The sequence below is a fragment of the Rattus rattus genome, chromosome 2 (genome assembly GCF_011064425.1).
Source record: "Rattus rattus isolate New Zealand chromosome 2, Rrattus_CSIRO_v1, whole genome shotgun sequence".
Classification (NCBI taxonomy): Eukaryota; Metazoa; Chordata; class Mammalia; order Rodentia; family Muridae; genus Rattus; species Rattus rattus.
In genome coordinates this window covers 36,100,881-36,116,665 of record NC_046155.1, presented here as the reverse complement: position 1 = coordinate 36,116,665, position 15,785 = coordinate 36,100,881, and the positions used below count along the sequence as shown (strand labels likewise).

At 42.5% G+C, this 15,785-nt stretch overlaps 1 protein-coding gene across 1 annotated transcript in view; it reads left to right on the top strand.

Annotated features, from left to right (window-relative positions):
* The window catches only part of Exoc6 (exocyst complex component 6), a 145,141-nt gene that overhangs the window by 106,279 nt on the left and 23,077 nt on the right, over positions 1–15,785 (top strand). The window contains exon 20 of the mRNA XM_032891851.1: positions 6,761–6,834. Within this exon, the coding sequence (XP_032747742.1) occupies positions 6,761–6,834 (74 nt within the window). The remainder of the gene's footprint in view (positions 1–6,760; positions 6,835–15,785) is intronic.

The window sequence follows — 15,785 nt, the reverse complement described above, 5'->3', positions numbered from 1 at the left end:
TGGGGCCATCTGTTAACTGACCCCTTCATATTTAGGAGGTGCTTGGCATTTGGAAGATACAGCACTAAACAAGATGGAATGGTGGCATCCTTACCCCAGCGAGGAGTCAGTAACTTCATTGACGAATATTAAAAACTGTTGAATTCTATAAAAGTAGTTGATACTTTCAGAAAACAGGCACATTTATGAGTGAAATCTCATGGGGTGTGAAGCAGGGTCAGTGCATGTCTGGTCGGCATGCTTGCCCATCTTGATCATAACCACAGAACCAGGATAACTCCATGTTTAGAAAAGGAGGAGAGTGGGAACCTGTACGTGGGGACCGCAGAGCTGAGTGCCTCTGAGCCACGTCGAGTGGCTGAACCTGTTACAGAACAGGATACGTTTCTTCTTGATTGAGGCTGGTTTGCCCTGCCTGTCACAGGTGATAATCCTGATTCCGCACGTTTATTAGTGTGTTATGCCTCTGTGTAGGTACCATGCAGATAGAAGCATATTGAAGAAAAGATATATTCTCTTACTGGATTGTTAGAAAAGTGTCTCAGAAGTCCTTTGCAGGATGTGACCAAAGCATCCGGGAACCAGATTCTACTCCATATTTAAAATAATCCAGACTAGATATAGAATATATACGTAATATGTTTTAGATTTAGATTATATATTCATATTTTTCATACATTCTATATATACTTATGAGGTTATGATCTACTAAGAGTTTAATATCTCAGATGCATAGCTATTAGGAAAGCACTGTTTCAATCTGGGCAGTGGTGGTGCAGGCCTTTAATCCCAGCCCTCAAGAAGCAGAGACAGGCAGATCTCTGAGTTTGGGCCAGCCTGGTCTACAGAGGGAGTTCCAGGACCACACAGAGAAACTCTTACCTTGAAAACTACCCTTCCCAAAAGAAGAAAGATAAAGAGAAGAAAAGGAAGGAAGGAAGGAAGGAAGGAAGGAAGGAAAGATGGAAGGAAGGAAGGAAAGATGGAAGGAAGGACGGAAGGAAGGAAGGAAGGACGGAAGGAAGGAAGGAAGGAAGGAGGAGGAGGGAGGGAGGGAGGAGGGAGGGGAGGAGGAGGGAAAAAGAGCACTGGAGCAGATCGCTGGCGCCCCCTTCGCTGTACTGAACATTGAACGCAGGGCTCTGTGTTTGCTCAGCAAGTGCTTTACGCTGAGCTGCACCCTGGCCTTTTCTGCCCTGAGACAGCGTCTCACTCAATTGTCACGCTGACCCCCAACTCTTAGACCCTTTGCTGGGATTACAGGTGTGCCAGCCTGGTGGCCAGCTGGACATCTGTTTTAATGGTTTAGTCATTGGGGCATGGATAAATCTCCAGGCCGTTCATCATTTTGGATAAAGGTTAGCACCTAAAAGCGAAACAGAAAAAGCAAACAAACAAAACCCCCCAGCAGCAGAAACCTTTGTATATTTTTGGTTTTTCTGATGGAGGCCACGGTCTTATGGCCTGATTTTAACCTTGGTGGAGATCCTTGTATCCAAATAAGGGTACTGAGAAAAGTCATGGACTGGTGCAAGCAGACCACTGAACGCTGCTGCTTGTTTGGGTGCCAAATTTCTCCCACACTTACTAGCGCTCCAAATGTTGACTGAGTGTCTCGCTTAGGTTTTCTTCCAAGAGGTGGAGAAGACCAGATATCATCACTGTGTCAAATGGAATGATAAGTATCATTACGGCTCTCATCTCTCTGCTGCCAACCATTTGTCAGAGACAAGAACGCTAACTCCTGATAACATCCGGCAGCTTCTGTGTTAGGGAAACCACTAGATGGTGCCATTACTCACTCCTTATGATGCATCCACACAGGTATTTGGCCTATCCAAATTTGAGTTCAAATCAGCTATTTTAATTTCAGCTTTACCAAAAAGTGCACATTTGTGCATGAACATGTATGCACACACACAAATAAGTAGATAAAATGTAAAAAGATGTTTTCATAAAATTTGACAATTTTTTTTAAAGAGAAAGGGAATAAAAACTGGGGTTGACAAGTTGACCTGCAAATTGTCCTCTGATTTACATGCATGCACACCCATCACACATGCATACACATAGAGACACACATGTACTAAATCCATCACACATGCACACACATAGAGACACACATGTACTAATAATGAATGTAAAAATAAAGTCAGGTTAGGGGCAGCAAAGATTGTATTTGGGTTGTGTTCTTTTTTACTTTTTGTTTTTAGTTTAGTTTTGTTTTGTTTTAGACAGAGTTTCTTTGCATAGCCCTGCCCATCCTGGAACTTAACCCATAGACCAGGCTGGCCTGGGATTCAAAAGATCCCAAATGCTGGCTGGTGTGCCATCAGCTTCTGGTTTAAGATTATGAAATGAGATATTTAGAATAGCCTTCTTAAGTTTTTTAACACTTAAAAGCTACATTAAATGCTTTTGGAAGGCCAGAATCATTGTACACATTAAAGCACCCTTACAGGCATGACTGAGGAACAAAGATGACCCTGCAGTAGGGAACAAGCACTGATGGTTGTCATTACTAAATGATTGCCTGAGGGCAAACAAGGGACCCCTCAGCTATGACAGTCGACCACATCAGGGATTTCCAAGTGTTTTAAAGGACTAGACCGTCTTCATGGGTCATGAGTCATGATGGCCAAGAACTGTGCAGTACTGTGTACTCCTCCGCTCAGCATACATTTGTTATTTCCTGTACACCAGGCACAGGATATCTAAAGGTTAAAAATATCTCTGCTTCCCAGGAATTTTCTGTTCAATGGAAGAACTCAAAATTTTAGTTTTGTTGAAGAGTGCATTAGAAATATCCTCTTACCCACTGTTATTCGATGTCTATACCCAGCGTGGGATAGGATTTGTGTGTACACCACCCAGTAGCCACATGTGGCTACTGAATTTAAGTTAGGATGGAATAAAACGGTCTATTCTGTACTATGTTTAAAGACCATTTCCATCATCCCGGGAGCTTCTGTTGGAGCTTCTCTTGGTTCTGTTGGATCACATTTTTGTAGACCTAATCAACAATCTGGGTAATATGTTAACTACAGGTTGAATTTATTGCTTGTTTCTTTTCTCTCTGTTCATGTATTGAACTCTCATCGAATGTTTATTACTTAGGTGGTAGAATTAGGAAAGAGAGTGTGATTCTACCACTGGGGAGTTCCTGGTTTCATGGGAGAACTTAGATACACAGTGAGAGGGCAGCAGAGTGGGCAGTGTGGTGGATTCACACAGGAAGCTACGGTAAAAACACGGAGGAAACCGCTTACAACCTGCAGGGATAATGGGTGGCTTCCCCGGAAGGTGATGATTGAATTGAAGGCTAAGTAAGAGTTACACCGGTGGAAGGAGGATCAAAGGCATTCTGAGAAGAGCCTGGTGTGTGCAGGGAGGCCTGGGCAACCTTGTTTGGAACGAGTTTAAGAAAAGTCTTAAGAGACGAGGCCAGAGAAGTAGGCAAAGGCCACTCGTAAAAGACCTTAGTCTTGTCTTACTGTGAGGGTGGCGGTGAACCATTAAAGAAGCTAAACTTTGAAATGCCCAAGTAACAATTACATCTGTCATAAACCACACTGGAATCAGGAGAAAGAGAAGCAGCCAAGAGAGCAGATGGGAGTGTTTGGTAATCCAAGCAAGGAATGCAGATAGCTTGAGCTGAGAGAGAGGTGGCCGAGACTCTGGAGGGACTGCAGGGTGACTGTGTTTGTGCTCTAAAGAAACACAGTGTGAAGCTGCCAGTCAAATGGAGTGGTCGGTCTGTTATCACCAATGTTCTCTGTGCTGTACTATTTGAGGCTGCTAACTCACCTTCTACCTCTAAGAAATATTTGAGGAAAAAGCCTTGAAAGTTAAACCATCTTTTATTCCTAAGAAGTATTCGAGGGAAAAGCCCAGAGAGTTATAAACCGCCGGCATGCTTCGTCTATATTTGTTAAATTCCCCTGAGAAAAGGAGACTGAATACTTGGTCAGACTCTGGATCAATGGATCAGGCGGCAGGCGCCCCCTCTACTGTGTGGTCCTGGGCACTCATTTCACTCTTAACTTTCCTGTGCTACAAAGGGAAGAGCTGGGCAGCTTTAACCTGCACTGACTGGGGGTATTCATGGTGGGTGTCGCTTTGCCTGAAGACTTGACTTTACAAGCTACCGTCCATGTGTCCTGCTTGCCAAAATCAGTTGTTATAATGATCAAAGCAGATGGCATATGGGAAAGTGTTTTATGAACTGTAAAATGCTATACAAATTTATGATATTATAATTTCAACGCTAAGCTTTTGGGCTTAATGCCAAGCCAGTGAACTTTTAACTGTCATGTCTTAAGCAGGAATTGAAGGGGAAGAAACATAACAGATTCATTATTTTTTTCTTTTTAACTTCTGGTGCCAGGAATTTTATCAGGGCCTTGTACACCCCAGAAAAAGGCTCCACCACTGGTCTAATTCCCCTGTCCCGATTGCTTTCAGTATGGAAAAGTTCTGAAGCCAGAAACGGTGGCACACACCCATGATCCCCACCTCTGGGAGGCTGAGGCAGAAGGACCACAAGTTTGAGAACTCAGCATCTTACGATTGCAAGCATAATCGAAATCGAGCAGCTTTCTGTGCCTCATGGGTAAAATTAATGTGATTTACAGGAAGCCACTATGTGATCCTAGGCATTTTTTTAAAATTAGAAGATGCTCTTTTTTTTAAAGGATTTTTATTTTGGGGACCGTGCAAGAGTATTTCCTCTGCATGCATGCATATATGTGCACTGTGTACGTGCCTGAGGTCAGACTCCTGGAGTCGGAGCTTCAGATGATTGTGAGACACCGTGTGAGTGCTGTGAACTGAACCTTAGTCCTCTGCAAGAAGGACAAGTGTTCCTAACCTGTGGGCCGTCTCTTATACTCTTTGAAGACCTTTATTTTTAAGAGGCTATTACAACTTATCTTATCATTCTTAAATTAAAATCTCATAGGTAAAGAGCAACTCAGTTATCTGGGACAGAATAAGGAGCACTGGAGCTGCCACGTTGTACAGCGCAGGCTGGAAGGTAGTGATGACAGGAGTTTTTATGCTGTCAAGTAGGAAGTGGCGAGAGCTTACTATCAAAACTGCTCTTCTGGTACCAGAGGGCCCAAGAAAGATGATACAAGCATCTATTTCATATCTTCACCTGGACCCTAGCAGAGGACCAGGAGGTGTTCGTGTTGGGGGAGTGATGGCACCTCTTGGTTAATTATATCCAAAAACTACACATCATGGGGTTTAACACCCATTCACTAACCAGGTCCACTGCACTGCAGTACACCCAGTCGTGGGAGGCTGAGGCTGGAAGATCACTTGAACACACAGATGTGAGTCCAGTATGGACAATATATGGCAGCACTATCTGGGGGGACGGGGGAGGAGATGGGAGAGAGAGTAGGGAGAGAAAGAGGAAGAGGGAGAAGGAGGGGGTAGGAGGAGATGATAGAAAGAAATGAAAGAAGGAAGGAAGGAGGGAAAAAAGAAAGGAAAGGAAATAGGGCACACTCGTGTGGGTAAGAAGGACAGGGACGGACACACACACACACACACACAGAGAGAGAGAGAGGGGGGGGAGAGAGAGAGACTGACAGAGAGAGAGAGAGAGAGAGAGAGAGAGAGAGAGAGAGAGACTGACAGAGAGACAGAGACAGAGAGACTCAGGTGAGCCATGACTTGTGGGAGAGGTCCTTGTCTGTACTGTACTTGCCCTTACTGAGAGCCTAGCCTGTAGTTGTTCAGCTCAGAGAATAAACCAGACAATTCTGAATTTTTTTACTACAAAGAGAAAAAAAGATTTTAGTGCTACTCTAGGGAATTATGAAAAAAAAATGGTAGTCTATTCAAAACAGTAAAGGAAAGATTAATACATTCTGGCTTTTCTAAATTCTTTTCATTCTCTCTGATAGCTTTAACATCAGTCCTCAGTCCTTGCTCTCTCCCTCGCCTCTTGTTACCGTTTTGTTCCTCCAGCTGGTAACTCAGCTGACCATTTCCTCTTCCTTTTTTCTTCTCATTTTCAAGAACTCACTCAGGCCTCCTGCTTCAGCCCCCTAAGCAGTTAGGCTGTCAGGATTAAAATTCTTACAGTACAAAGATTATTGAAAAATACCTTGAATTTAAGAAAAAAAATCTTAGGATGTTCTTTCACTTTGAAAAAAAAAAATGACCAAGTGACATGTGCAAACGTTCTCGAATTCGCCCGGACGTTGCTGGTGAGACGTTGCTGGTGAGACGTTGCTGGTGAGACGTTGTTCCTGTGATCCACGTGAGAAGCTGACTTCTTACCGTGGGACCTGCTGCCCTGTTGTTAGCTAGACATGAGATTTCTAGAGTGTTTGCGGTATAACTGAGCAGATGTTTTGAACTGCATTGACACCCATGGCATTGGTAGTTCAAAGTGCTTCTGTAATCACTCACCCAAGGCCACAAAGAGTCAGAAAAGTTTACTTTGATTGAAGTATATTACTACCCCAGAACCCTGTGTAGGGTAACCCTTCTACATGTATTTTGGTTAAAGGTTACAGATTAAATGGCAGGCTAGAAGTTTAAAATTATTAGACTAGTTGTGGTAATGGGTACAGAGAGCATATTCAGTCTAAATGGAAAGTTGTAAGTGGTCTTCATTTGAAGCGGTTTTATATAAATATTACAGTACGTTTGTAATGAGCAGAAATGCAGTGATCGTATACTTACATATTTTTCAATCTTGTTCTAATTCCTTTTTATTTTCTAAAATTTTACATATTAGTGTTTGCCAGCTCTGAGCCTGTGCCAGGATTCCAAGGGGACACCCTGCAGCTGGCCTTCATTGACCTCAGACAGGTAAGCTGTGACGATGGTCTCCACTCAGTCTCTCCTGCCTTTTATCATTTTGTCCTTAATGTACCAGAACGCTTGTTTCCTCGGAAAAACAAGCCTTTAGAAGACGCTTCCTCTGATGACTGCATACTCGGCAGTCTCTGAACTCTCATTCACATGGTTTCTCAACTCTGGAGTATCTCCACAAGGAGATGTAATTTATTCATTTCTTGGAAATATTTCTTAATAATTTCCTGGTCATACATAAAAATAAGTAGTAGTAACATTATTGTTACCACTCAAATTAAATGCAAATTAATTATTACTTGAAAGTCACCCCTTGTTTAACATTTTATTAATGGTAATGTTTATAAATTTTGTGTGTTACCAGAAAAAGATTTTAAAAAGACAGTTATTCCTTCTTATGTATTTTCCTCTGGTTCTAAGTCTAGTAACGAATGTGAACTCATCTTTCTGCCTCTTATTCAGTTTTCAATTTTGACATTTCTGGTCTGTTCTTTATTTTCTTTCCTTTTTCTATCTCCTTTGTGTTTTTTCTTCTTAGTTCTCTCTTCCTGTTTCTTCTCCTTTTTCTTTTTCTTTCTTAATCCTAGGATTAAAGAGCTTAGTCAGGCTGGGGAGTCTGAGGGTGTGGAGTGCCCTTGGAGGGGGCAGGAGTGCTGGACTGACAGACCGCTGTCCTTGTCAGGGAACATATGGAGACTGAACTAAAACAAAGGCACTGTGCATTAACAGCGCCACTCCTTCAGGGATGGAGGTGACCCGTGGTGAAGCTCCGCTCTTGTTATGAATGGCCCTTACCACACTGATGTTTGCAGTAAGACCTATTTGAGCACTTCAGGTTCTGGTTTCAATGAATGTTTGAGGTTAGAGCACTTTTTTGCTCTTCCTGTACAGAGTGAAGCAAGTACCTATTGATGCCTGTGTGTTCAGTATTTGGTAAGCAAGTGTGATTTAGGTAGATACAGAATAGTGTGAGGTAATTCTGTGCTGTGGAGCTTAAGGGTTCTTGGGAGAAGACTCACTTACCTAAGACTATGAGCCCTGTGAAGTGAGCACTACCTCAAGTTAGGGTTACAAGGACCGAGAGAGCACGTCCCTAAAGCAGTAAATTTCCCTGCAGACAGTCGTGTTAGGTCTTATGCTAACAAGGACCATCTTCTGGGCAATGTGACTCTATAGTCAGCTGTGCTAAGTGGGAAGGGTAGCAGACAACCAGGAAGTTAGGCTCAGCTTCTGCTCCTGTGGACCAGGGGACATGCTACAGCAGTAGGTCCTTTTGAAAGACTTCTGTCGCTTACGTCTGTTCTCTGAGAAAGAAGATCTAATGTGGAAATCTGAGTCTGTAGCAGGTTGGAAATAGGTTTCACTGTGTGTTCATGTCTCTGGTAGGTTAAGACCACTTATTTGCTAGGTAAGCTTCTGTGTTGGAAGGACACGAATGTTCTCCAACCCAGAGGACATGACCCAAGGGTAAGTCCCCTAAATGTGAATAATCTGTTCACAGAGATTTTCTGTTTCATCTGAATTTAGATGGTGTTAACTAGTTTATACATTAACTAGTTTGTAGGATTATGAATAAGACCACACAGCTTATGGAGCTGAAGACAGATTGTCCCTAAGGGGATGAGGATGGAGCTTAACTGATAGCTGAGGTCCTAGGTTTAAGAAACAAACAACAACAACAACCAGGCAAGGGAGAGAGGTGATCTGCTCCTGTAACCTTAGCTAGAGCCTGGCTCAACAACAAACTCTACAGAGCCCCTCTACAAACCAAAGCACCGCTAACAAAAGCAGTGTTGCTGCCCAGCACACTGCCCTCTGCTGTGTTACGCAAACTTGCTTCGTTCATTTGTATATATTTGACCCCAGTTACCTCCTTCTTTCAAAGAGTCATTTTTGACATCATAGAAGACCACTTTATAAGGCATGTAGCTCCCTAGGGGATTGCATTATCAAAGTATACTTCAAATATTAACATCAGGAGTCATGGTTGAATATGCTCGTTAAATATGTTCACCTAGAAGACATTAAGTCCTGGTTGGTTTCCCCCTTTAAATGTAAGCTGCTTGAGAGATGTTTTAGTGGATTTTAGATATAAAAATACATAACCACGAAACCTGTGTGTGGAGGGAGTGGCTGAGCTCCACTCCAGGGAGAGCTGTGAAGCAGGAAACACCACTGCGCCACTTGGTGCTAAGTGCAGCAGGAGAGATGAGTGGAGAGGGAGCTCCAGTGAACTCGTTTATCTTGTTCATTCTTTCCTAGTCTCAAAAGGGACTTACATTTTGTTCTCTACTAATGTTGAAATTCAGTGATTTACTATTTCCTATACTTTTATACTCTAAAATGAAAGAAACAACTAATTCTTGCTTTTGGCGTCTGTGACTTTCAGCATACGTTAAATTTTATGAGTTCAGTGACTGAGATTTAATCAATTCAAGAAGGTAGCTATACTTCACTGTATTTGTTTTTAAATTAATTCACAAAAGTCAATTTGCAGTCATACTATAAAATGTATGAGGATTGGAAAAACCCAAAATTGGTCTTGAAAATGAAAGTCTTCCATGAGCTGATCCACGTTCATTCTGCCCGATGTTATTGATTATTTAAATTCAGATGCCTTAAAGTCTTGAGAGTGCTTTTATGTAGGACTTCACAGATAAATGTTATAGTATTTTACATTTTTGTGAAGGAGTTTGTCAGCAAACATAAAGAGGTACAAGCACCTTTGTATACATTTTAGTTGAGTCTCAGCACTTCTTCTTCTCCCCCTCTGGTCTGTGATCCGTTTCTGTCTTAATAGGGTGGCTGACAGTTCTTTTCAAGTGTGCTTAGAAAGGCAAGGAGCCCTTTTCATAGTGTGTATAAGGGGTCGTGCTTCTGGGTCTTAGCTTGAATTTGATACTGCTTCATGAATTGCTGGGTATGAAAGATTAGGAAGTAGGTCCAATGGTCACGTTTTACCTGCCCACCCGGACTTTGCCCTGAGGTCAAACTCCTGATCTTTGCTGCGCTGAGTGGAGGAGTTGATGACAAGTGGGAGTTGATGCAGAAGGAAAGTTAAACCGAATCAAAGCTGAGGGCAAGAGAGCGGGGCTCAGTGAGAGGTGCAGTTAAGAGACCAAGCATCAGGCATGCCCTCCACTGAGGGAAAGGAAATAGCTGACCAGCCAGTGAAAAGGCTTTATCATCCTGCCAGTCACAGACTTGCTAATGGAAGCCAGTTATCTCAACAACATCTTAAGACCCATGAGCCTAACAGACAATGTGGGGGATTAGTGGTCCTGGTGCTGCCATGGGGGTGTGCAGCCCCAGTCAATTTAAACAAGCCATTTAAACACAATTTGTACATGTAGTTTTCTTACAAATAAAAGTTGTCATCTTCCTGTCTGAAATTAAGACACAAGACAAGTGGTATTTTATATACTTATAGAACTCACCCCTTTTTCTCCCCAAAGGCCTTGATTTAAAAAAAAATCAAGTGAACTTAAATATGTGACACTCTTTTGACAATATACAAAAGCTTCAAGATTTGAAAGCCACTTTACTGTATGATTCTGTGTCTAATATATAGTACCGAGAGGTAACCCTTTCTTAGTAGAGTAGCAATATTTTACTAAGTATCACTGGAAAATGTAATCATAGGAGGTAGCTAAGATTGTATTTTAATCACAAAAACTTTAAAAATTTCCCACTTTGATGAAAAAGTTTAAAATGTTCTGTGCATACTTCTCACAGTTGAGCATCGCTGGCTTCCCTGATCCTGGAATTAAACCTTATTTAATGGGTGCCATATAACTTTGTGGTCGCTTCCTTCGATGGTGTGACATATCTCCTGGAGATAATATGTGCAGTTTTAAACTGGTTGGAAGGTAGAGCAGGAAGATGGGGTTGTAGCTAACAAAACAATCTCTTGCCCCCCAAAAATGCCTTTGACAGTTTTTCCTAAAGTGTCTTCCTGGAAATGTTAATGTCTTATGATGAAAAATATTTCTTCAAAAAAGATTTCCAAGCCTGTGGTAGAACTCCGTTGTAGAACATTTCCTCAGATGGACGAGGCCCTAGGCTGGACACCAGCACTGGGAAAGAGAAATGCTTCCAACCCACATAAGCTCAAGAGGCCCGAGAAACACTTTATCCTTTAATTACTCCTTTAGAGACTAGCTTTGGCACATTAGAATTTTAAAGATAAAAATTCTCCAGCAACCTAGCATTTTCTGAGCACTTCACAGAACTTTTGCCTTGCTCATTTTGGGATGTATTACATAAAACATCTATGGGAATTCCATCTTAAGGATCATTCTGGGGATGTCTGTCTCTGATTGGGGCCAACATATTTTTAAACTAATGACTGACAGAAATATGAACTAGATTTATTGTTCCATAAAGCTAAATGAGTTACTACGATGACAGACTCAGAGCGCCTAATACCTTGGAGCCCCCAAAAGAATACAGGCTATTGTCATTGTTTTTGTTGCCACCACAGGTAGATGGGAAGTCCCTATGCTGAATGCGCCCGTCACATTCTTTGGTTGCAGCACACAGAGAAATGAGGCTGGAACTGAGCTAGTAGCCTCCTTCCCGCTGCCTCCCTTCTTAGCCCCTGAAGGTGCTGTGTCTGTGGGCTATTGGGGAAGAAAGGTTCTCAACTGTTCTCTCTGTCTATGAACCCTGTGAGCTACAGTACCAACCTTCCAGGCAAGAAGGTGTCCTCTGGTGCAATAGTGGCAAGACCATTTGGTGAGGAGGGGCGGTGAACTGGCTGGTTTTGTGTGTCAGCTTGACACAAGTTGGAGTTATCACAGAGAAAGGAGCCTCCCTTGAGGAAACGCCTCCATGAGACCCAGCTGTAAAGCATTTTCTCAGTTAGTGATCAAGGGTGGGAGGGCTCATTGTGGGTGGTGCCATCCCTGGGCTGGTAGGTCCTGGGTTCTGTAAGAAAGCAAGCTGAGCAAGCCAGGGGAAGCAAGCCAGTAAGTAATATCCCTCCATGGCCTCTGCATCAGCTCCTGTCTCCAAGTTCCTGACCTGTGTGAGTTCCAGTCCTGACTTCCTTTGGTGATGAACAGCAATGTGGAAGTGTAAGCTGAATAAACCCTTTCCTCCCCAACTTGCTTCTTGGTCATGATGTTTTATGCAGGAATAGAAACCCTGACTAAGGCAGGCAGTAACTAACCACTTCTTATTTGGAGTTTTGGCTGCTTCTCCAGAGGACCTGGGTTTAATTCTCAGCATCTACATGGCTGTTCATTTGTAACTCCAATTTCGTGGTCTACGGGGCTCATGGTCTCTGTAGATAACTAAGGATCATATTTTAATGACACACATAAAAAAACTTTAAAAATTTGCCATTTTGATGAAAACATTAAAAATTTCCAGCCCATATGGCTTCTGAGCACATTTCTCACAATAAATTGAATGTCTGTTGCTTATCCCTGTGTTTCAGAAGAAGGTATCGGACCCCTGAAACTTTTTATTAGTTTAAAATATTTTAGTCAGACATGCCATTTTCTTCTTTAAATACATTCCAGGCCATAATGATTACGATTTTCTTTATCTTCTCTAGGATTGGGTTCTGTTTTCAAATACTTGGTTTGGCACAACAAGGGAAAGGGCTAGGTGTTGCTTTGAATCATGTTTCAAGGGATTTCAGAGGGAATACGAATTGTGTAAAATATATCTAGATTTTTTTAGCCTCTTTCTTCTTATTTTTACTAGTATTGGTCTTTTGCCTGCATATATGTATGTGCACCACATACATGCCTGATGCCCACCAAGGCCAGACGAGGGCATTGAACCCCTGAAACTGGACTCAAGATGGTTGTGAGTTGCGATGTAGGTTCTGAGAGTCAAACCCAGGTCCTCTGGAAGAGCAACTGATGTTTTAACCTCTGAGCCGTCTCACCAGACCCTAACAGCATCTTTTCAAATGTATACGATTAAGTCGTCTGAGTGAAGGTATCTGTACTGTGATAAAGCACCGTGACCAAGGGCGGCTTGGGGAGGAAAGTGTTTTACCCACACTTCCCACCACAGTCCATCACTGAAGGAAGTCAGGGCAGGGACTCAAGCAGGGCAGGAACCTGGAGGGAGGAGCTGAGGTGAGGCCAGGGAGGTGCTGTTTACTGGCTTGCTCCTCATGGCTTTTCCAGCCTGCTGTCCTGTAGCTCCCAGGATCACCAGCCCAGGGGTGGCACCACCCACAGTAAGCTGGGCCCTCCTATGTCAATCATTAGTCAGGAAAGTACACCCAGGCTTGCTCAACTGGTGGGGGCATTTCCTCACCTGAGGGTCTCACTTTTAAATGACTCCAGAGTGTATAAAGTCTCATAAATCTAAGCAGCACAGAAAGACAGTCTGTATCCTGGAAAACAGGCTTTCCTAGTGTGACTTTATCATGTCCTGAGTGAAGGCTTGACCCCCGCTCCTCACTCACTGTGCCGCTTGGCAGTTGTGACCCCTCCCTCTCAAACCAGTGTCATTTCTGATGCTACTTACCTTTGGTCTGATTTTGTATGTGTGAGACTGTGATGTCACTTTTGATTCCCTCCGTCAGTGTTGTGTGTGTACAGTGTGTGCATTGCTGTCACGGGCAGCTGTGGTTTATTCACTCTCTTTGCTGTTCAGTTTTTCCTTGTGCAGAGACATCTACCAATCCATACATTCTACTATTGGCAGGCCTATGAATTGATTCCATACTGGCTTTTGTGAATAGTGCAGATAGATATGTTGTTTGGAGGTCGTGCACATATGTACACGTTTCTGTGGAGGCGTTTGTCTAGGAGTTACTGAGCCAGGGAGTGCACAGATGTCAGTAGTTTCAGTGGGGACTGGAGAGAGATTTTCTTAAGCAGTTGTGCTAGTTTATGCTCCAGCCAGTGGCACAGAAGTCTCTCACTTACTCATCAGCACTTGATACCATCTGCTGCTTCCTTTCTAACCACTCCCAGGACTGCACAGATCCACCACCAGATTCTTCTCAGAGCCAGCATTGTACTGATATTGTGCTGCCTGGTTTTCTGTCAGCTTGGCTCAAGCTGCTGTCATCTCTGAAAGGCGGGAACCGCAAGTGAGAAAATGCCTCTATAGGATCAGGCTGCAGGCAAGCCCTTAGAGCATTTCTTAGTGATTAATATGAGAGGGTTCAGTCCACTGTGGGTGGTACCATCCCCTGGGCTGATGGTCCTGGGTTCTGTGAGAAAGCCATGAAGAGCAAGCCGCTATCAGCACCTCCATGGCCTCACCTCAGCTCCTACCTCCAGGTTCCTGCCCTGTTTGAGTTCCTGCCCTGACTACCTTTGATGATGAACTATGATCTGAAAATATAAGCAACTTGCTTTTTGTTACAGTGTTTCATTATAGCAATAGAACTCCTAACTAAGATTCCAAAATTAGGTGAGGACATAACAAAAAAGAAAAAGAAAGAATGTATAGACCAGTTTTCCTGATAAGCATAGATGTAAATTTTTCCAATATAATGCGTTAATATTGAATTTAAACACATATTATTAGGATTATATATACCATGAACAAAATAGTTTCCTTCCGGGGATACAAGCTTGGTCCACCATTAATAAACTTATAATTTAGCATATAAATAGACTCAAAGGCAGAAAGCATATGAGTATTTCAATCATTAAAGAAGAAGCCTTTGGGGGTTGGGGATTTAGCTCAGTGGTAGGCGCTTGCCTAGAAGCGCATAAGGCCCTGAGTTCGGTCCCCAACTCCGGAAAAAAAAAAAAAAAAAAAAGAAGAAGCCTTTACAAAGTTCAACATTGATTCAAGATAAAAAAAAAAAAAAAACCTGAAAAAAAAAAAACCTCTAAATAATGCGGCAGGAGGTAAAAGCAGGTGGATCTCTGAGTACAAGGCCAGCCTGATCTACAGTCTACAGAGTAAGTTTCAGAACAGCCAGGACTACACAGAGAAACCTGTCTCAAAAAGCAAAACGAACAAACAAACATAAAACCTGAATAAACAAGGACTAGAAGGATCATACCTCAATGTAGTAAATGTATATATGACACACTGACAGCCACCCTTATACTAAATGGGGAAAACGGGGTATATGCATGTCTCCTAATATTTAAAGTTTAATTCTCCCTAAAATCTAAAGTCCCCTAACTAAGGATGCCCACTCTTTCTACTCAGTCTGCTGCTTGACATTTTAGCCAGAATGATAAGCAAGAGGAAGAAATAAATCCAAGAAGCTGTTGTTTGTTTGCAGATGACATTATTCTATACTTAAAACACACCAAAGGGGGCTGGGGATTTAGCTCAGCGGTAGAGCGCTTACCTAGGAAGCGCAAAGACCCTGGTTCGGGTCCCCAGCTCGAAAAAACCAAAAAAAAAAAAAAAAAAAAAAAAAAAAAACACCAAAGGCTCCATCCAGAAACTCGCTTTCAGGGAAGTAGTGTAATGTAAAGTCGGCGTACGGAATCAGTAGCATCTTAGTGGCTTTCTTATGCCCCAGTAGTAAGCTGGCCAGACAAAAGGCCAGAAGAAAGAAAGGACGCGAGATTGGGGAGGGGCAGTGAAAACATAAGATACTGAAGAAAGAAACTGAAAAATGGTTACAGAGACCTTCCATATTCATAGATAGGCAGGATTCATTTTATGAAAATATTACCAAAAATGATCAGAATTATCAAATATTCTTCATGGAAATAGAAAAAAATTCTAAAATCACATGGAAACACCAATAATACCCCCAAAGCCAAGGTTAATCCTTAGCAGGAAAAGCAGTGCCGGAGATATGCCAATACCTAATCTCAAACCACATCACAGACACGGGACAAGACAGCACAGCACTTCTACAGAAACTCGGCGTGTAGACCAGTGGGCGAGAAAAGAGAATTCAGAAACAAACACACATAGCAACAGCCACCAGCATTTTCACAAGGGTCAAAAAGCAACCTCTGGGGAGAAGATAACATACATACCTTTTAAAA